This window comes from Barbus barbus (genome assembly GCF_936440315.1).
Source record: "Barbus barbus genome assembly, chromosome: 8".
Classification (NCBI taxonomy): Eukaryota; Metazoa; Chordata; class Actinopteri; order Cypriniformes; family Cyprinidae; genus Barbus; species Barbus barbus.
In genome coordinates, this window is record NC_136736.1 from 22,117,683 (window position 1) to 22,139,668 (window position 21,986).

The 21,986-nt window shown below is 36.9% G+C and overlaps 2 protein-coding genes across 8 annotated transcripts in view; one reads left to right on the forward strand and one right to left on the reverse strand.

Moving 5' to 3' along the window:
* On the reverse strand, positions 1–19,542 carry LOC306874214 (lysine-specific demethylase 4C-like). 5 transcript variants are annotated; one of them, XM_079424083.1, is made up of 22 exons: positions 19,443–19,542; positions 18,555–18,733; positions 17,972–18,147; positions 17,346–17,460; positions 15,008–15,201; positions 14,827–14,876; positions 14,277–14,380; positions 14,026–14,163; positions 13,710–13,903; positions 13,078–13,232; positions 9,443–11,187; positions 8,587–8,698; positions 8,075–8,256; positions 7,764–7,983; positions 5,274–5,350; positions 5,095–5,150; positions 4,541–4,649; positions 3,358–3,546; positions 1,545–1,715; positions 1,163–1,282; positions 974–1,066; positions 1–643 (listed from the first exon to the last, which is right to left on the reverse strand). In XM_079424083.1, exons 2-22 carry the CDS (start codon positions 18,696–18,698, stop codon positions 482–484), a joined length of 4,506 nt encoding a protein of 1,501 aa, XP_079280209.1. In that variant the 5' UTR covers positions 18,699–18,733; positions 19,443–19,542; the 3' UTR covers positions 1–481. The 5 variants fall into 5 exon arrangements, with proteins under 5 accessions (XP_079280209.1, XP_079280212.1, XP_079280210.1 ...); XM_079424086.1 differs by having other exon boundaries at positions 17,346–17,664; positions 17,715–18,147; positions 19,443–19,535; XM_079424084.1 differs by having other exon boundaries at positions 18,555–18,745; positions 19,443–19,522.
* A 1,070-nt stretch (positions 19,543–20,612) lies between these two features.
* Positions 20,613–21,986, forward strand: part of LOC306873403 (FERM and PDZ domain-containing protein 1-like) — a 37,242-nt gene continuing 35,868 nt past the window's right edge. The window contains exon 1 of one of the 3 annotated variants that reach the window (XM_079422666.1): positions 20,613–20,815. The gene's annotated coding sequence lies outside the window, so the exon portion shown is untranslated. The remainder of the gene's footprint in view (positions 20,816–21,986) is intronic. The other 2 variants (XM_079422668.1, XM_079422667.1) reach the window with 2 other exon arrangements.

Genomic DNA, 21,986 nt, shown 5'->3' on the forward strand with positions numbered 1-21,986 from the left:
CACAAAGCAAACATCTCTTTAATTTTTTTCAACAGCTGTAAGCACCACATAGAAAAGAAAGAATACAAGCCCAAATAAATAAAGATGATCAATATTTTAAGTAAAATGTGACATGTGCTTTGCTGGACATCAGTAGCATTTTTTATTTGGCATGTATACCATTTTAAGCTCAATGCTAATAGTGTCAGTGACTAGGAATGGTGCATGACAAGACAAATCATATACAAAACAAGCATGCAGGTGAAATCAGTGTTGGGGAGGAAATTACATGATTACAATGCTACAGAATACCATTTGAGGCTAGAAAAACCTCTGAAATATAACAGGAAAACTTCTAATTTAGAAAAACATTCTTGTCCCTGACATATGAGACCACAGTATTTCTGTCTTTTAGACTTTTAAAAATCATGATTTCACTGATGTACAATCTTCAAACCCATTTAAAACAGCCCCTCTCATTTAAGGGCTCTCCATTCCTCCATTAGTTGGCTTTACTGTGTGTTTCTGAGTTCCTGGTGAAGGTTCGAGGGCTAATATGGGCAATATAATCCGTCTGAAACCGAGAATTTGGTGTGCGTCGCCGTTTCCTTTCACCTTGTGTGGTGAAGAATGCATCCTGGAAACGCATGCTGGATGCCGTGGACTGCAAAGCACACATACAATTACACACATATACAATACATTCAAAAGAAAACCATAGAAGGTCAAGTATTCCTTGACCACTGATCAACGTTGTATGAATTTAAGAATGAACCTCTCGTTTTAAAATCTTCCTGGTCTACTGACATTTGTAATCAGCCGTTTAATCCAGAAAAAATTAAAAAATTATGAAGAGAAATATAAAAATTCTTCTTTTGTGTTCCACAGACAGTCTGAATTGTTTGGAATGACATAAGAGTGAGCAAATGAGGACAGAGTTTTAATTTTTGGGTGAACTAGTCTTTTAAAGAAAGTTCAGTGAGTGAGAACTCACCAAACGACCTTTGACTTTTTTGGGCAGGTCTTCATCTAGAGTGTAAATATCCTCTCTCTTTGCCAATACTTGGGATCCATCTTCAAATTCCACCTACAAACAAGAACACAAGATAAACAATGAACAGTTGTTGTGGTAGCAGTAGAGCAGCAGTACTGGAGAGAATATGACTATGATGAGTGTGTATACCTGATACATATATGAAGTATTAGAACCAAGGTACTTGGCTCCATAAAAAAGTCCATCAGGCCACTTCACCTGAACAGCCTCCCCCACTTCAGGAGGCCCAAGCTGGGCACAATCTCTGCTCTGCAGGGCAAAAAGAGAACAGATTTCACTCTGATGTCAGGATGTCAAACTAAAAACATTATGTTTATATTGTATGGACTGTAAAAATGAATGAGAAAATATGTAGGCCTGCACTTTTTGTGAAAAATAAGAGGCTGTCAACTTTGTAAGCATATGCTGTATTTTGTGTGCTTAAGTTTGTTTTCATGCTTTAGCTCGCTGAAAACATGCCACAAGATATTCATTAGAGCAACTAATGGCTAGCAGCATTAGAAACACTCACCACAATGTCTTCAGGGAATGTATCATTGCTGAATGAGCCATCATCAAACATAACCTCATAGAATGTTTGGGCCATGACCTGGGTAACACGTGAGCTGTAGTAACGAAGATTTTTGTGTTTGGAGATCACCGTCTGGCCCACTTCTAATTCACTTTTGCTAACTTTCACTTTCTGGGGGAGAAGAAAAAAAATTCTTGATGATGGGCCAATTATGTGTTATTTTCTCTGTCTGTTTTTTATTAATTAAAAAAAAAAACAATTAAAGGCAATTCATATAGACAATATGATGAATATGCCTCTTCAAAATTAAAAAAAAAATTTGAAAGTCAAAGTAGTTGTGCTTGCACATTCAAAAATTTGGGGGTCAGTAAAGATTTTTTTTTTAAGAAAGTAAACCAAATCAGCATAATAGAAAGAATTCAGAAGCATCTTGTGACACCGAAGACCGAAGTGATGAAAATTCAGCTTTGTCATCACAGGAATATATTTCATTAAAAAGAAAAAAACAGAAAACATTTACTTTAAATTGCAATAATATTTCAAAGTATTAATATTTTTTTTAATCATATTTCTGATAAATAAATGCCGCCTTGGTGAGTCTTACTGACCTCAAACATTTGAAAAGTAGTATAATTAGTTTGACATAATTTTTTTCTTTTTGTATTGTCTTTAAAATGATATGGCTAACTATAATGTAAGTCAGTTTGATGCATGACAAGACCACCATAAAACAGAAATGTATATCAAAGTCAGGACTAGGGCTGCACGATTAATCGAATGCGATTGTCATGCACATATTGTCAGTAAAGCCGGTTCTGTGATTAGTAGTAAATCTCCATCACCTGCTTTCAGGTGGAGCAGCATTTACTACACAGAGCCGTAGTTCTCTTAACAAGCTATGACAAAAATAAATTTGCAGACGATTTAATTGTACCATTATGAAATCGTTATGAAAGCTTCTCAGTGAACTATGGCTTTGTGTAGTCAATGCTACTCCATCTAAAAGCACGTAAAAATACCACATTTAATAACGAATTCACATTTTACACCAAAGTCACTTCATAACGTCAGTCGAGTGTTTGAAATCAATCCTTCTGTGAGATGATTCTGTGGCTTCTTACACAGAATAAGGCACACAACATATGTCATAGTATTCTAAGCAGTGATAAAGGCTATGTCGATTAGCATTGCATTATAGATATACTTTATTATAATTGAAATTATAATAAGAAGAAATTAGATAAAACATATCTTGCCATAGTAGTGTGTTTATTAGTCACGTTGAATCAATGAAAGCATTTAAATCTTCTGTTTATTTCCTGGGTTTATTCTGCAGGGCGCATTTGGACTTTCCGTGCGAGATCGCCCTCTGGCCTTCAGATGGATATTTACAACTGACCACAGAAGATACGCATGAAAATCGCAGCTTCTGTCTAATCGCAATTTCGCTTTCATTTCGATTTATCGTGCAGCCCTAGTCAGGACCCTGTAGAATCCCATGAATGTAGCGTATGTTAAGGATGTTAAAAAATTCTATTCAGTCGGCGCTGATAGCCTTGTGGGCAGCGCGCCAACATACAGCGCCGTTGTGCTATAGGCATCCCGAGTTCGAATCCCGACTCGAGGACATTTCCCGATCCCTCCCCCTATCTCTCTCCCACTCTCTTGTCAGTTCTGATCTGTCCTATCATAATAAAAGCAAAAATGCCAAAAATAAATCTTTCAAAAAAAAAAAAACTCTATTCAATGTATATGGTATGGTGTTCTTGTTTTTAGTGTGATGGTTAAACACAACCTATTAAAATATACTCACAGCACTGGAGCTCCGTGACTGGTGCCTGTGACAGGTGATGAAAACCACATACGGCCAATCATCAGGCTCCATGGGCACTCCAGCTGCGTGTGCACAAGTGACATGGAAAGAGGTTGGGCAACGACCACATGAGCACTGAATACACGCTGTGGACAGCTTCTTTATCCTGTTACGACAATATATACACTTCTACAGAGAGAGAGAGAAAGAGAGAGAATAATAAGAGTGTCAATACTTTGACTAAACATGGAAACAGCAGTGTAGGCAGCGTTCATTTTAGTTTTAGTACTTCACTGGTGCGTCAAAAGACATTAAATTGCTCAGCTTTAATGGGCTGTTAAAGGGGTCATCAGATGCAAAATTCACTTTACAAGTTGTTTGAACATAAATGTGTGTTGCAAGTGTGTACACATCCATCCTATATTGATAAAAATCCACCCAGTGTTTTTTTTAAATCCCTATTTTAAAATCCCCTCTCTCAAATCAGGCTGTTCTGAGAGCACTGTCAGAATGACGTGGTTCTGCACAGGCCGCTCCCACAATAGTTGATTGACAAGACCATCTTACCTTAGACCCGCCCTGAGTGAGCTTAGAGCTGTCCGCCATTTTGTCGACTCCGGTGCAGGGGAAGACGAGAATGTCTCAGATTAAGCGATTGAGTTGTTTTGTTGTTGGATGTAATAATGAACACAGCAGTCGTCATTTACTCCCAACATCTGAGCCGCTGAACACGCAGAGGATTAACATTACTTTCATTTTGAAGGGAATGCGACGATCCCCAATCTGCCTAAATGCGTCTATGTTCGCGTGATACAGCTTCATCTACAGAAGAAGTGAGTAAATAAGGGTTTTTTATGAATCTTTACAAATTGCCTTTCCTAATAATGTGCTAGTTGCTGAAGTTTACAGTCTGCTCGTCACTCCACGGAAGAGAGGGGCGGGGTCAGCAGAGCTCATTAGCATTTAAAGCAGCATGGACTAGAATGGCTTACTGAAAACAGAGCTGATTTTTACAGGCAAAAAAAGGTGTTTTTTACAGTACCATTGAGAAATTTTAACCAAAGTATTATAGACTTTTAATTAAGACCCTAAAGAAAATGAGCATCCGATGACCCCTTTAAGATTTTTGCACTTATTTTGCCATTTCTACGGTCTATATAATAAATGTGTGCTTATAACTCACCAGTTTATGTCTCTGTAGAGGAATGGCACTGATGTCAATAGGAGCTCTCTTCACCACATCAATGAACTTCACTTCAGGGAGACCCACAGCACACATCACATGGACCCATCTATAGTATATATAATGCATGAGACAATTGATGCATTCTCTAACATCTAAGAACACTAGCCTGACTGAACTCAATACTATATTACATTTACATTACATTTATTAATTAATTTAGCTGACGCTTTTATCCAAAGCGACTTACAATTGTTATATATGTCAGAGGTCGCACGCCTGGAGCAACTAGGGGTTAAGTGTCTTGCTCAGGGACGCATTGGTGTCTCACAGTGGATTCGAACCCGGGTCTCTCACACCAAAGGCATGTGTCTTATCCACTGCACCATCACCACCACCAAACATTTACATTTACAAGTTACAGTTTTTACATTTTATCAGCTCTTGCTTTCCCTGGGAATCGAACCCATGACCTTAGCGTTGCTAGCGCCATGCTCTACTATTTGAGCTACAGGAAAGCTGTAGTATTAATGTGTCTGAATAATGGAGATTACCGGTCATCTGAGGTTCTTTTTAATGCACCTCCCCTCAGGTTACACAAACAGCATCCCTGGTATAGAACAGACACACAAACAGTCATATTTATAAAAAAATAAAAAAAAAATAAAAAAAAACTAAAATTGTAAGTAGACCATAAATGGCGGTGATCTGGAATGACTGAATTATTACATACAGCTGCCAGGTCTCCGCTCACACATCTGTCACATGTCCACACTGGGCTGACATCTTGAGCAGCAACACCGTAGCAACCTGTGGACCAATCAAAACAAACTTTTACATTCTGTACTATGCCAAGCTATGCTTTTGTGTATGTGTGATTACTTAAGATGGTAATTATTAAATGTGTACAACACTTCTTGAACACATACCAAAGAATGCTTTATAAAAGGTGTGAAATCATGAAATTATTTGCAATCATTTTATTCTATTAAAAGCCCAATTTTCAAACCATTTTGGGACAATATTTAATGGGAAACGCATGACACAAAATTTATTAAAAATGTTTTCCTTCCATGTTATACATCTAACATCAGTCTAAAATTGAGTGGGAAAAGAGAACTCATATAGTGATCTGCTTTAGTACAATGGCAATTAATAATCATCAAAGACAAATGTAAAAAAATAAATAATAATACTTCATATAATACTCTATAAGTAAATATATTTAACATGTATTTAATACATTATATACACTAGTATTTAAATGTTTCGAGTCAGTAAGTTTTTTTTTTTTTAAATAAATTATTACCTTTATTCATCAAGAATACAGGTGAATCTCAGAAAATTACAATATGATGAAAAAGTACATTTTTTCTTGTAACTTATTTTTAAAAAATCAAACTTTCATATATTTTAGATTCATTACATGTAAAGTAAAACACTTCAAAGGTTTTTTTGTTTTATTTTTGATGAATAGAGCTTACAGCTCATGAAAGTCAAAAATCAGCATCTCAAAATATTAGAATATTTCCTAAGATCAATTAAAAAAAGAATTTGCAAAACCGAAAAGTTCAAGCTCTTTAAAGTATGTTAATTTATACACTCAATACTCCTTTAGCACAAACTCCAGCATCAGTGAGGAATGGCATGGAAGCGATCAGCCTGTGGCACTGCTGAGGCACTATTGAGCCTTCAGCTCATCTGGATTGTTGGATCGACTGTTTCTCATCTTTCTCTTGAAAATTTCCCATAGATTCCATATGGGGTTCAGGTCAGGCATGTTGGTTGGCCAATCAAGCACAGTAATATCATGGTCAGCAAAGCACTTGGAAGTGGTTTTGGCAGTGTGGGCAGGTGCTAAAGTCCTGCTGGAAAAGGAAATCAGCATCTCCATAAAGCTTGTCAGCAGATGGAAGCATAAAGTGCTCCAAAATCTCCAGGTAGACGGCTGCATTAACTTTGGACTTGATAAAACAAAATGGACCAACACCAGCAGACGTCACGGCACCCCAAATCATCACTGACTTTGGAAACTTCACACTGGACTTCAAGCAGCTTGGATTCTGTGCCTCTCCAGTCTTCCTCCAGACTCCAGACCTTGATTTCCGAATGAAAAGCAAAATTTACTTTTATCTGAAAAGAGGACTTCGGACCACTGAGCAACAGTCCAGTTATTTTTCTCGTTAGCCCAGGTAAGGTGCTTCTGACTTTGTTTCTGTTTCAGAAGTGGCTTGGTAGCCCTTTTCCTGAAGATGTCTGAGCGTGGTGACTCTTGATGCACTGACTCCAGCTTCAGTCCACTCCTTGTTAAGCTCTCCCAAGTGTTTGAATCAGCTTTGCTTGACAGTATTCTCAAGCTTGCGGTCATCCCTGTTCCTTGTGCACCTTTTCAGTCAACTTTGCATTTAATATGCTTTGATACAGCACTCCTTGAACAGCCACCCCTTTCAGTAATGACCCTCTGTGACTTACCCTCTTTGTGGAGGGCGTCAATGTTCGTCTTCTGGATCATTGCCAAGTCAGCAGTCTTCCCCATTATTGTGGTTTCAAAGAAAAAGAGATACCCAGAATTTATACTGTAGGGATAGTCATTTATTGAAACTCAAATGTAAATATTCTAATATTTTGAGATACTGATTTTTGACTTTAATGAGCTGTAAGCTCTAATCATCAAAATTAAAACAAAAAAACTTTTGAAGTATTTTATTTTACATGTAATGAATCTAAAATATATGAAAGTTTGACTTTTTGAAATATGTTACAAGAAAAAATGAACTTTTTCACCATATTCAAATTTTCTGAGATGCACCTGTACATTAAATTGATCAAACGTTAAGACTTTTACATAGTTATAGAATATTTATATTTTAAATAAATGCTGTTCTTTCAAACTTTCTATTCATCAAAGAATCCTAAAAAAAAAAATCACCACAAAACGATTAAGCAGCACAACTATTTTCAACATTTATAATAATAAAAAAAAATTCTCTTGAGCACCAAATCATATTAGTATGATTTCTAAAGGATCATGTGTTACTGAAAACTGAAGTAATGGCTGCTGAAAATTCAGTTTTGCCATCACAATAACAAATTCAATTTAAAAATATATTCAAATAGAAAAGTTATTTAAAACTATAATGATATTTCACAATATTACTGGGTTAATTAAATATGGGGATTTTTGACGTGTTAAGCTTGTTGTTGAATGATCTCAGGGACGTACTGGCATGAACTTGAACACAGCAACTATTACAAGCCACAAGAGGACTGGATCCATCCTCCTCCAGCAGTGTGTTCAAGGGACATGGGCCCTCCTGGTACGCAAAGCAAATTTCAGGGATCAGAGGTCGTGATCTATATCCCGCCTCCTGTGAACACGACCCCTGAGACTCTGTCGCAGCACTCATCAAGACATCATGCCTTCTCTCCTCTAAATTATCAGGCTGTGAGAGCAAAAACAAGAGTTTGAAATATCTGTGCAATACAAAGCACAAATACACAAATCAGTACATAGTATCTCTATATAAAAGTTACCTGATAGTATGGCATGAAAAGAGTGCAGACAGCACAGCGTGGAGAGGTTTTAGCAGCAGTTATGTTGTACTCTCGTTCATATTGAAAATTTGCTTTTCTGTGTTGCCACAGATGCACTAAAGGCTTTGCCCATTCCTCAGTTTCTGGCTCCTCTTCTTTAATTGCACAGTCCTCTAAAGTCTCTGAGACATACATACAAATAAATCTTTACTCCAAGGCTGTCAATTTAACATGTTAATTTAGTATAATTAAATATATAACTTCACACAGCTTCTTAAAAGTATACATGTGTGCATGATGCGAGACAAAAATGTCAGTCTGCATGTATACATAGATGAATAATTAGTGCAATTTGGTCTAATGACAGCATGTGGTAAAGATAAATATTCAGGAGTGATTTGTAATGTAATAAAACATTATAATATGTCATTAATAAAAGTACTAATACAACAATTGTTCAAATTCCTGTTGTTTATTGCTCATAATAAAAATGAAAGTGGTTAAACATTCACCATCATCGCTGGCAGCCTGCTGTTTCACAGCACTTGGCACTGCTCTTGCAGTGGGTTTTCTGAGGGGGTGACGCCAACTCTTGGCTGTCTTCTTAACAGTTTGCATGTGGTACTGTGAGAACAAAAAAAGAGAAAGAGGCAAAGAGGAGGCCAGTGAGAGAGAGACACTTTCCAAAAATATAAAACACTGTGCTACCTTTATTGTGCATGTGTGTGTATAGTATGTGCACATTTATTAATGCTTTGACACTGTTTACAAAGTGTTAAGGTGTGAAAGCAACTAAGTAAGTGAGTATTCTGATTTAAGTGTACAGAAATTTTCACTGGATTCACAGCAGGTGTAAATTAATATAAAAGTTTGTGATCAGTAAGACTTTAATACTTTTAATTAACATTTTTATTCAGCAAGGATGCATTAAAGTCACAGTAAAGACATTATATATATATATATATATAAAAAACAAGTAAAATATACATACAAAATATCTAAAATCTCTAAATATAAAAATAAAAAATATATATAATAATTCATTAAAATAAATAAATTAAAAACCCCACCAGTGTCTGTGTTTCTCATTTGTACGCAAAATTTAGTTTAGGTTTAGTTAAGTTTAGTTAATCTAAAAGAGAAAATGACATGGCAAAACAAAATAAAATCAGAGCACATCTGTTATTAAATAAACAGGTGAAATTTTTGACAATTGAGATTTTACTGTGAGCAGGTTATGATTAAAGTTGAAACCAAGCAATCAGCAAAATGTCTTTGTCACCACGGTCACTGATTGTTAGGTCAGAATCTCAGAACTATGTAGTAGAAAAGACGTATTTCTTGTCATGGTATGGCACCAGAACTCACTGTACAGACTTCCCCTGGCTCCAGACCCGTTTCCACATACTCAGGGTCACTCATGGTGTTCTCCTCACTGGATTCACTGCTGCTGTCAGCACCTTTATCTCCTGATTCACATGAATCAGAGTCGCTCAAAGACCCATCATGCGCTGACTTTGCACCTTCGTAATACTCCTGACCTTTAAACTCTTCCTCCTGTGGTTCCTGAGAGCCTGCCTGCTCACTGAGCACACAAGCTTCAGCAGGTTCAAACTCCACGTTCTGCTGCTTCAGATCAGGAGGTGCGTTTGGAGCCATGTCTGCCCCAGAGCACTGCATGGGAATGGGCTCCATGTTGGTCCAGGTCTGAGTGCATGGTGAAGAGTTTGGAGAATCAGGGAACTTTTCCTGTTGGCACCCTGACTCGGACCACATGGTGTAGGGCAGCGAGTCATGGGCATAATCTGTAAGACTGCTCACACCTGTGGTAAGACCAACTACCAGCTCAGGTTGCAAGCTCTCAATGAGCACTGCAGGATTCTGGGAGCTGAGGTTTTTCCAAATGGTGAAGGGTTTGGACTCCACGTAGGGGCCCTGGGAGGATGTGAGAGAGCTTGACTGCTCTTCGAGACTTAGAGAAGTTGGTTTGTCTCCTCTTTCCACTGAGTTACTGGCCATTTCAGAGTCACAGGTGTCCATTAAATCCACATCTGCTACGGTAGTACATTGTAAAATACTCTGAGTAGTGATTTTAAACTGTGAAATGGACTCATTTTGAGTGTTCTGGTCTGCGGATGGGATGTGTTCATGTCCTTCCTGTTTGGACTCCTGTGGTGGCCCCCATTGTGGAACCAAGGTAGGAGACGCTGGTTTTGCTATAAAGGTGTCTGACATTGAGTTTTGTGATTGGCTCACACCTTCTTGGAGTACAGCAAATGGCCAATCATGACAAGGTCTTTCAGAACAAGTCCCCACATTGTCTGTTATAACAGGAGGTGAGTGTGAGTTTTCCAGATGGAGAACAGGTGCATTATTGTTCGGACTGTGAGGTCTGTGATTTGTAGTGTCGGGTCGGACAGCGAGAGTCAGTGAGGGCATTTCAGGTGCGAGATATTGAGGATTGACTCTCTCTTCTATGAGCTCGGGCATTAGAAGAGGCATTTCACAAAACGAAGTATTCTGGATTTCAGAGTTTGTTCTGTTTTCTGAGGTTTCTGAACCCTGAAGAGCAGAGTCTAGACGGATCAAGCTTTGCTCTTTGTAAAGTGCTGATGTGCCGCAATCGATGCTGCTCTCAGTCAAGATATCAGTGACCGTCTCTTCTGCTTCAATTTTAGCTTGCTGGGAATCAGTTTCTGAAAATAAAACCGCAGCACCAGTGGAATTAAGTCTCGGTGAATATGTCAAAGGAATAGAAGGAGCACTTGTTACTGAGACAGGTTCACAGTTTAATGCTTGATTAGGAATTTCAGCAGTTCTTTCTGAGTCCAGAGTCACATCCACAGTGACGCTGCTGTCTGAGGTTGATTCAGGTCCAGGCTGTGCAGTGGAGTTTGAGTTTGTGGATACTCGACCTTCATCGAAAATGAAAGATCTCTGGGAGCTTGTGTGACCTGGATCGGGGTCACTCTGCCTGGATGTGGGTGTGAGTGGAGGGGTTGAGAGTTGCTCAGACGAATCATCTATGACTTGTCTGGTGGAGTGGGCCAGCAAGTCATTCTCCACTCTGGTTACTTTAACAACGCACATTTGTCGACATGGACCAGTGAGCCCTAAAAAAGACAAATCAATAAAACAGAAACATAAACAAACATGTAGTTATAGCATACACTACTGTTCCAAAGTTTGGGGATTTTTAATGCTTATGCTTACCAAGGATACATAAATAAAAAAATACAGTAAAAACAGTAATATTGTGAAATATTATTACAATTTAAAATAACAGTTTCCCTATTTAACATATTTGTCAATGTTATTCATTCCAGTAATGCAAAGCTGAATTTTTTACAGCCTTAAATCATCTAATATGCCAAAACATTTCTTATTATTGTCAATGTTGAAAACAATTGTGCTGCTACTTAATATTTTAGTGGAATCAGTAGATTCATATTTTGTGGATGCATTTTTCAGGATTCTTTGCTGAATATAAAATTGAATTAACATGAACAAACAATGAACACTACATTTATTACACTCTTTATTAATGTTAGTTAATAAAAATACAGTCGTTCTTTGTTTGTTCATGTTAGTTTACAGTGCATTAACTATTGTTAACAAAACAAAAGTTATTTTAATAATGCATTAGTAAATGATTAAATTAACATTACCTAAGATTAATAAATGCTATAGAATTATTGTTAATTTTTAGTTCATGTTAACTAATGAACTTTATTGTAAAATGTAACCGATAAATTTAATCTATTTATTCAAAATTGTTCTATTATTTTCTACATTTAATCTATTTATTAATCTATTTAGTCACTGCTAAATAAATAATTAATTTCCTTAAAAATTAATACTGATCCCAACGGTAGTGTGCATTTCTTTTTAATTTATTCAGATAATTTTTTTCTAAAAAATGATACCATACTAAACCATAGATCACAAGTTTTCATTTGGATTTGACAAAAACGCCATGTTGTGATGAATTAGGACTTACTTAAAACAAAACGCAGTCTTATACTGATTCACAAACGATGTCTGTCGTTAATGTGAATGTGTTATCAGATCACATCAGATTATAGCCTATTTGAAAATTAATAGCACAAAATAAATATGAAAATGCATTTACATTTATTTCTGAATCTGAGAACAACTGTAAATGGCTCAGCAGTAGCGTGGGAAATGTATTAAAGGGTCATGAAACCCCCTGTTATAGTGGGCCCCCAATAAAAGTGGGCATGGTGCGCTGCGGAGCGGAGGGGGAAGAGGGGAGAGAGACAACACGCACAGCTTTGGGTTCAGACAGTTTCATTTCGCTCCCATCGAGTTAAAAATAAATGCACAGCCATTTGCACTCTGCATCGAAAACATATATATATGAACGCACTGTTGCACCTCTAATAACTTGAGGCTTTTTTTGTTGCATTTATAAGCCTTTTTATGGGTTGCGTCAAGGAGCTGTAAAAAAATTGTTACATTCATTAAATGAATGAATCACATTTGTGCCGAACTCTTACAAAGCAAAACCAAACATTCTCCATCGATCCATGAACGTTTCTCTCAGTAATGTACGGCACAATCTGACAATCTGAAAGCGCCTGTCATAGCAAATCAACACATGCTGTTGTGAATAATTAAGTGAAGCGTCTTCTCATAGGATAAGAACACGCAGTCTCATGAATGATTTAATAGACACGACACGTCATCGGTGTAATATAGTCCTTTGCCACGTCACAAACTGTGACGTCAACACGATGTAGATTTTAAACCCGGAAGACGAAAATAGCGCAAAAAAGCTAAAAATTAACTAGTTTCCTCCAACAATTAATATTAACGGATGCTAACATTGTCTTCTATAATGTGCAACACAAACACCTCTGCTAATATCTCGGAAAAAGTAGTCTGGGGTTTCATGACTCTTTAAGGGAGGACCCGTATTGTGACTGAAGAATGTATTGTGAGCTTACACAAATAATACCAATACCAGTCTTTTAATTCACCTGAGTACTGTGATTCATTCTGGTGTTTCACCGAGTCTTCATTATCCTCGTTTTTCAAAGTTAAATCTGCCCCTCTACTCCTGCGACCACCCCCCTTCACTGGTGCAGAGTCCACAGTCTTCAGTCGTTTGGAGCATGCACGTGGATAATGGAGACTGTTGATACAAAAAAAGATGAATCATCCACCATTCAAGATTGTGAACTGAGCCTGCTAGTAAACAGCATTTTTGTTCCAAATAATATCTATTTGGCATCACATGGCTCTATATGTTTCTACCTATAATGTTAAGGTCTGATCATTTTTTGTAAAGTATTTTTAATAGTGTGCTAAAATACTCAGACTTGAATACTGGCAACATTTAAATTTTCATTTTCATTCAAATCAAAGTTCAAATTTTCCATCAATTTTTATTTTATTTCAACATTCTTTCAATTAACAAAAATGATTTATACAATTTTAGATAACAATAACTATACTAAAGCAGAGGGTGGAGTGAAAGGGTCTAAAGCAGACTTATAACCCGAGTTGCTCTGCAAATGTCTCTTCAGTTCAAACTATTGTTCTGAAAGCAGTTGACCTGAAAAATGAAGCTGACTATAGAAGATACACCTTGTTGAAACCCTGCTAATACCTTGAGGTGGAGGGTGTTTTCCTGCGACGCCTCTGAAGCCAGCTCTGCAGCTCCGGTGTGGTGCTAGGTGTGGCCAAGGTGTGATCCAATGGACATGAGTCTTTGCCTTGTGTCCAAGCCTGATAGCGATCTGGCTGGAATCGTCTAACAAATGGATCCATGGAGATCTTCACCATGTCCTTACTGCACGTACACTGCAAGAGGACAGGTTTTTCACAAAAAAGAAAGCATCAAATATTCACCAGCTGCAGATGAAGGTAACATGAAGGTGCCAGATTTACATCAGCAACAGCTGTTATTAAATGTTTCTTAGTACCTGCGTAGCAACTTTTCCATAATCGATCCACCGGATACTGGCGAAATTGGTGGATTCAGCACAGTTGAAGCCGTGGTTGAAGCCAGCGTGGTAGCCATAGGGAAACGTGATCATAAACTCCCCCGCTTCCTGTGTTATCTGTAATAATATATCAGTGTATTGTGAATACATACGAGGAGAACTGAGACACCACAACATTATTCTTAAAACTAAAATAGTTTAGAAAATTGATTCTAAAAGACGTGGATTGCCTTATCAAATGGTATGCTGTATTTCTTTAGTACAGAGGGGGATATCAGTGTCATCTTGTGTCTCAGGAACGCCTCACAGCTTTTAAAGCTGTTAGGAAAGAAACCTAAAGACAAAGACACATTTAGCACACCCAGTACAACACAAAGGAAATAATTATATCTAGGTTAGCTAGATACATTCATACACCTTTTTTGTTCAGTCCAGGATGTCTAAATGTCTAGGTTTATGACCTTGTTTTGCTATTGATATGCTCTCCACTGTTCTCATACATTATATGCGTGCGTATTTGCATTGATTTGACTGTTTTCTGTAGACCCCACCTTCTTACACAGCATGACTGGTTGATCATGTACAATGCCTGCAAGCTTTTGGTCAAACTAATTTTGAGTTGTTTATTTTCAGGAAGTATGAAAACAATAGGAAAACAAAGCCAAAACCTGAACATTTTACTGTATGGTCAACCTAGATATACTGTATACAAGCAAGTATGATGATTTCATGTATTTCATATAAGAGTATGTAAATATAGTTTTACTTTAAAACTTTTACCTATAGCAAGACGCTCCAATCTCTTCCCATGTTCTGGAGGGATGGCATACCTGTGAAATTCGTATTTATTTTATTTTTTTTAAAAATGGCAGAATTCCAGGTCCTCTGAGGTAGATGAAGAAAGAAGTTCAAATAGATCTATGCATACTCCAGAAACACAGAAAACCACAGTGAGTCCTACCAGGATTTGGGCTCCCCAAAGTGCAGGTAGTTGATACTGTAGAGGTCCATGTCCTCCGTGTGCCAGGAGAAGCTGGTTTTCCACATTCCAAAGTACAGATAGGGTGTGTTTACACCCTGAATGGACACTCCACAATCCTCCTCAATCACATCCAAGACTGAGTTCAGGTGCCCGATGTTCCACTCTTCAATGTCCTGAGATAAGAGCGGCAAACATTATCTCAACTATCACCAGCTTACTAGTTCACAGCACAATAAAAGTACCATGGCACTACCAAGACGTTTTTGATTCTTATATTTTTCCCCTCATTATTTCACAAATGATTCATGAATACTTTTTGTGTTTTTTATTTTTTTAGGTTTATTTTCATAATTATATTAAAAGACCATGTAAAGACACTGGTAATTTATTAACATAATCATTCATGATATAGAGTGCCCTCCAAAAGTATTGGAACAGTAAAGACAAAATTGCTCTGTTGGCTGTGGAGTCAAGACATTTGCAAATATGATTAAAAGATGAATATGAGACAAAACTACAGAATGTCACATTTTATTATTAGCAGTTTCAACATGTTTTACCAAATAAAAAGAACAGCACTTTTAGAGTTCATCCCACTCATTGATATGAGCATAAGTATTGGGACAGTTGAACATAAGGCAGATATAAAAGATTAAAAGCTATTATTTAGTTGCAGATCCCTTGCGCACAATCACAGCAGTGAATCTGACCCATAAATGCTTTTCCCAGCCTTTAATGCAGCCAATTCCAATTGTTGCTTGTTTTGGGGAGTTTCTGCCTTTACTCTCCTCTCCAGCTGGTGAAATTCATGTTCAATCAGATTTAAATCTGGAGATTGACTTGGACAATATATGACTTTCCATTTCTTCGCCCTTATAAATTCCTTGACTGAACTGGCAGGGTGTTTTGGGTCATTGCCCTGATGCAATATGAAGCACTTCCCAATGAATCTGGTGGCATTTTCTTGAATATTGGTGGGCAAGATGGTTTTGTACCCTTCCAAATTCATTCTGCTACTGTCATCATACATTAAGTCATCAGTAAAGTTGAGAGGGCCTGTTCCAGAGACAGCCATGCATGCTCATGCCACGACACCACCTCCACCATGCTTTACAGATGAGGCTGTATGCTTGGGTCATTGCAGTTTCCTTTTTTTCTCCACATTTTTGCTTTCCTATCACTTAGATAAAGGTTCATCTTTGTCTCATCGGTCCATAAACACAGTTCCAAAACTCTTCTGGCTCACCTTTGTGCTTTTTTGCAAACTAATCTTGCCTTTCTATTTTTGGTGCTGGTCAGAGGTTTGCATCTTGCTGTGTAGCATCTGTAATTCTGTGTCAAAGTCTCCTGAGGACAGTAGATTGTCAGAGCATCACCCCAGCTTTCTGGAAGTTGTTGGTGATTTTACAGACACGTCTTTTAGGATTCATTTTCACAGCTTTTATGATTTGTCAGTCATCAACTACTGTTGTTTTCTCAGCCAATCAGATCGTTGTTGGTTGCTGATGTCGCTGGTGGTTTCCAAACTCTTGATTTCTCCATGCCCTTTGTTTTTGCTAGAGCTCTAAACGACTTCCTCTTTTCTTTTAGCATCCAAATTGCTTGCTTTTCTCTCAAAGTCAGCTCCCTCATCTTCATCCTGGTTTGTGTATGTCATCATCGAATGCAAGATTCAGAATGCAGAAGTAATGGATATAACTGATACGACACATTCCCTGCTTTTAATATCTGAAGAATTAATGCAACAGGACACAGCTGATCACTTAGAAAGACCTGTGAGGCAACTGTTCCAGTACTTATGCTCACATCAGATAGAGGGATGAAACTCTAAAAGTGCTGAACTTCTTAGCTAGTAAAACATATATGTGTTGAATCACCCAATAATAAAATGTGACATTCTGTAGCTTTGTCTCATATTCATCTTTTAATCATATTTGTAAATGTCTTGACTCCACAGCCAACAGAGCAATTTTGTCTTTACTGTTCCAATACTTTTGGAGGGCACTGTATATCAAAGCAGTGGAACTGCATAATACTCAATACTTATTTTCGATCACAGCAAAATAATAAATTAATAAATCAAATAAACAGCAAATAATATGCTATTACACACACTACTGAATTTTAACCTAATAATAATAAATAACAAATTAAAACAATACAATGGCATGAGGCTTTCAAATATTTCTTGATTAAATAAACATTACTTAAAGTCGTTTATGTAATTATTTGTGTAAACGGTCAACTGCAGCCAGCCGCTGCCGTTGTTACGCTGGACGTTCAGAGGACAAGAGTTGTGCTCCGCCTGCATCCTCACCTCATCATAGAGTGTGCCGCTCACATCAGCACCATAGATGGGCGAGACGAATGTCAGATTCTTCCAGTACTTCCTCTCCAGGTCTTCATAGTTCAGGTAGCGAGGTGTGCAGTACCTGAGTAGGTAAATCACACATCTCCAGACTGCCTTAACGAATATAGGTCAATTCATCATTTAAAGGAATCTTATTACAGAGTGCAATAGAAGTCCAGCATATAACAATGCATAAAAGAACTATGTAAAGGAACCAAACCAGAGGTGTTTTAAACTGCATGGCATTATATTAAATTGTATTTTAAACAAAAATATTCCAATAATACTTTCAAAATTAATTTTGGAAAGTATTATTGGAAAATATTCCAATAATACTTTCCAAAATTATTTTTGTTTAAATATTGTTTAATATATGGAGTGTTTTTTTATTTTGTATTATTTAGTAAACAAGTCTGCTGTCGTTTATGCATTGCTTTGCTTTTTTGGAAATATGAAATAATAACCTAGACTGTAGGTTATGGCTGAATACTGTATAAAGAAATGGAAAGAATGTGAATGCAATCCACAGAGTATTACTGCACGCACATACAGTGTTTATATGTAGTTAGAGTAGAATAACAGTTGTAACTTACATGTCACTGTTGGCCAGTCTACGGAATTCTCGCACAGTGAGTGGTTTCTTCTGGATGTTGTACTGGGTGAAGAGTCCTGATTGGCCAGCCACCATCTGCTGAATAGGTGCTTGAATGATGAAATCATCAATATCATCGTAATTGCGACGTGGCTTCCAACCCTTGGGTGGAATAACCTGTGGAAATAATTAAGAGTGTGTACATATACAATATATATATAAAAAAAGAACTACAAATTAAATAAAAAATATCATAGTATATTATATATATATTACCTTTATTTCTATTAAAGTTATTAAAGTATTAAAGTTACAGGATTACACAATATTATTCTATTACTATCTTAGCATTATTACAATTATTATTATATTTTATATTAGAGTTGTGATCTTGTGAATATAAATAAATAATAATAATTAAAAATAAAAAGCCCATCACTCTTTTGTGCTGTCCAAACAAACATAAACAAACATACAATGGATCTATATTGTGCATTTAGATTTTAGATTTTGTACTGTTATTATTACATGTACAATATAGATTTTACTATCAATCCCATGCATAAACATACAAACATACCAACCTTGGCCAGTCCAGCACGATGAGCTCCCTGAGACTCCATATAAACCAGGTACTGGTTGAAGTCCTTAAACTCCTCCATGGTAGGTCTGAAGGTCATGATCTTACAGGCAGGGTTAGCCGGGACACTTGCCCCAACGCCTGCCATCCTGACCTCTCCCTGCTGCCTCCCAGAGGCTCTACCTGCAGAGCAAACTGTGTGCAATTATACTTCCCCTTCACAATCATGATTACACAACAAAACATGCTGTGATTAACACAGTTAGAGTGGCAAAGGTCCAACAGCTTCTTCGTGCAGCCATTGTAATTTAATTAACATAACGATTTGAGTCCTGTAAATTACAGACAAATCACCGACTAGGATTTCATCACTGCGATCACTGACAATCAAACCTACAGATATAATCAAACAGTGTGTTTACTTACATCATTGTCAATTCTAAAGAAATTTGCCACAAATCCTTATTTGTAAATGAAATCAGCCGTATGCATCGCAATTCATTATTAAAGCACAATGCAGCAAGCCTAAAAAGTGTAATTTACAAGCGTCTAGTTGCATGAGTTTTTAATGCAGGCCCACTCCCAGAATCTGCTGATAAAACAATAATATAAAAGCCGGGCTACATATAGGCGAAATACCTATATTAAAAACTTATCGCATGAGTGTAAACTGCCCGCGGTATGATTTTTTTATCGTCTCAACAATGCTGTTTAGTGTACTCAGATAGGTTTATTTACAGTTAGCTCATTAGCTGCTAGAGTGACCATATTAAATGTTCACTTCTTCTAGTCTCGTTGTCAAAGTTCTTCTCTGAGCCCATAATAACAAGATGAAGCTGTTCCTGTGCGCATAACACATCCGTTCTCTGTCATGTGTATTGATTATAAATACCTCAGTGTAGTGTGTTCGTGGGCACGCAGTCCAGTCCCTTTAAACACCCCAGCTGTTCATGACAGCTCTCTGCTCTCACACGATTTCATTTCTACTTCTCTTCATCTCGATCTGGGCTTAAAACAGCGCAGCGCCATCTGGTGGGCTGTATGTTATACAAATGCATTACAAAACAATTCACTACAATTGTATTAATCTCAGGGGGAGTTTAGTTTTTGGCATAAAAAAATGAAATCAGACGCAGCACATGTATAGTCAAGAATATTTGCCTTAAAAATGTGCGATGTCTTAAATAAAATAGTTTAGAGCAATGAATGTCTATTTTTTTAATTATTATTGTTTTTTTACATTGAATAAATGAAAAAGTTTTAATGGTTTGATTTGGCTAAATAACATTTTTGTTCATTTAATAAATACATTCTTCACAGATTAAATTGGTAACATTTTTCCATTATAGACTTTTTTATTATGCCTATAGGCATTATTTCTCATTGTATATTTCACTTCTGCAAGCTTTATGCTTTAAGCTTTTTTGGTTTTGCGATTATTATTCAATGTATGAAACCATAGCCTAGCAAAAATAAGTTGGATATCTATTTGTCAGCTTTTTTAAAATGTGAGAAAAAAATATCAAATGCATGTGTTACTCAAGGAGTAAAATAATGTATCATATAGGCTAATATGCAAGATTTGCCTGTGTATGTCAGCAACATCATTCCTAATGTTGTGAATGTCTCTTTAACGTCTAATAATAATAATAATGCATTATTTAAAACAATTAAATATATTTAGAGTGAGCATTATATCAAATATCAAATAATAGAGAGTGAGCATTCATTAGATAACCTACATAACTGAACAGAAATTGGAAATGATTTTTTTTTTACAATTAAATATATGTATTAAATATATTTAATTGTAGCCTATACGATTATTATAAACTTGTTTTATTATGTGCATTGATATTTTGACGTAAAACGCCAGCCTGTATAAGTAGGCTAGACAGTTTTGACATTTGAGAGAGGAAGAGCGCGCGCCCTTTGCACTAACACAATTCTTATAATATAAACCTTCACACGGGGGATGTGCGTGTATCTGGTGGATATTGACGCTTTGGCAATGTAAAGGTTTTAACAGGGCAATAAAGCTCCTGGAATCTCAACCTTAAGAAGAGGAGGAGGAGAGAGAGAGGGCGGGAGACAGAGAGAGAGAGTCGGATTTATCAAGTGCTGAAAGCAGATTAAACCGAAGTGCGTCTCTGTGAAACTCCCATCGGACTAACCAGCATTCACGTTATTTATTTACCGTCCCAGTGAGTCTTCTGTCGGCGCAAGGCGATGGATAGTTCATGAAAATGTTACTCTTCGTGTAAGGTGAGTGATATATATAAATGTTGTTCATAAACGTTGTGATGTGTAGATGAAGGCGCGCCACTGGCAGAACTAGGTGAATTTGGCAGATTAAAGGGAATTAAGTGAATGACACTTTCACACATCAGCTCTGTCGGCTTTTTTAGAGATGTCTTTTATATTGTGATCAAATAATAGAGAGTGAGCATTCATTAGATAGCCTACACAATTGAACAGAAATTGATTATTTTTACAGAGGCCGTTTTGTATTTCATTGCTCTGTCTGAAAAATAACCATGAAAAAAACTAATAATAGCAATAGCGTTGCTGTTTGTCTTTGCTAGTTGTTTGATACAGAGACTCTGCCCCACAGGCAATATTATTATATTATCTTCTTACAGCATTTCAGGGAATGCCAGATAACCTTGTTTATTTGAGTGAGAGATGAATTCGTTGCTTCCTTTAAGAGATGGAACTTGCACAAAAATGCATATTAAACATAGCCTGTATATATTTAGATTTCATATCATTAGTTACAGCAAGCCCAAAAGGTTCACGTTTCATTTAGTGTAGCCTGGATGATTCATAAGGGAAGTTGGGACAGGCATTCATTACAATACGTCTATTGTCGCAGCACATTTTCAAACTTCATTCATTTGATTGATGTATTCTTGATTTATTTTTAACATTTAGGTGCAAACGCTACAAAACATAGCTGTAATAATTATAATAATTAGTCTATGTAGTAAAAACCGAGGGGGCAGAAATCAGGCAGGAGATCCGGCAGGCTTCAGAAAGGGCCATAATTCATTTATGCTGTTATTTTTAGGAGCAGCTGAATCTGTGAATCATAATCGTAAATTTACCAAAACAGACGGTGCTTAGATGTCTGCCACATGTTTAAAACCTGATAATCCAGTGATGATATGCTCAGTAAGCCTAAATAATAGGCATAAGCGCATAAACTCATGCTTAAAACATCTGATGTGACTGTGATCTTACATGCCCTACACTACAACACAGACTTTTATCATAGCACATCTATCTTTCAGGCATGGAGCAGCATTTTACAAGCTGCTAACAGCTGAAATTGGGCCATTTGTGCCAATATTCATTTAAGTGGCTTTTGGAGAGGGAGATCTCCAACAAGAACTGATCTGATTACGCTCTCCATATGAGAGTGACTGAAGCCCCC

Excerpts from the sequence above, each read along its gene's own strand:
- LOC306874214 (XM_079424083.1), bottom strand. The coding sequence starts at position 18,698 with ATGGCAGGCGTTGGGGCAAGTGTCCCGGCTAACCCTGCCTGTAAGATC. Across the intron at positions 14,164-14,276 it reads ACAGCATACCATTTGATAAG|ATAACACAGGAAGCGGGGGA; the intron begins GCAATCCACGTC and ends ATATTATTACAG. Across the intron at positions 7,984-8,074 it reads TTTTCATGCCATACTATCAG|CCTGATAATTTAGAGGAGAG; the intron begins GTAACTTTTATA and ends TTGCTCTCACAG.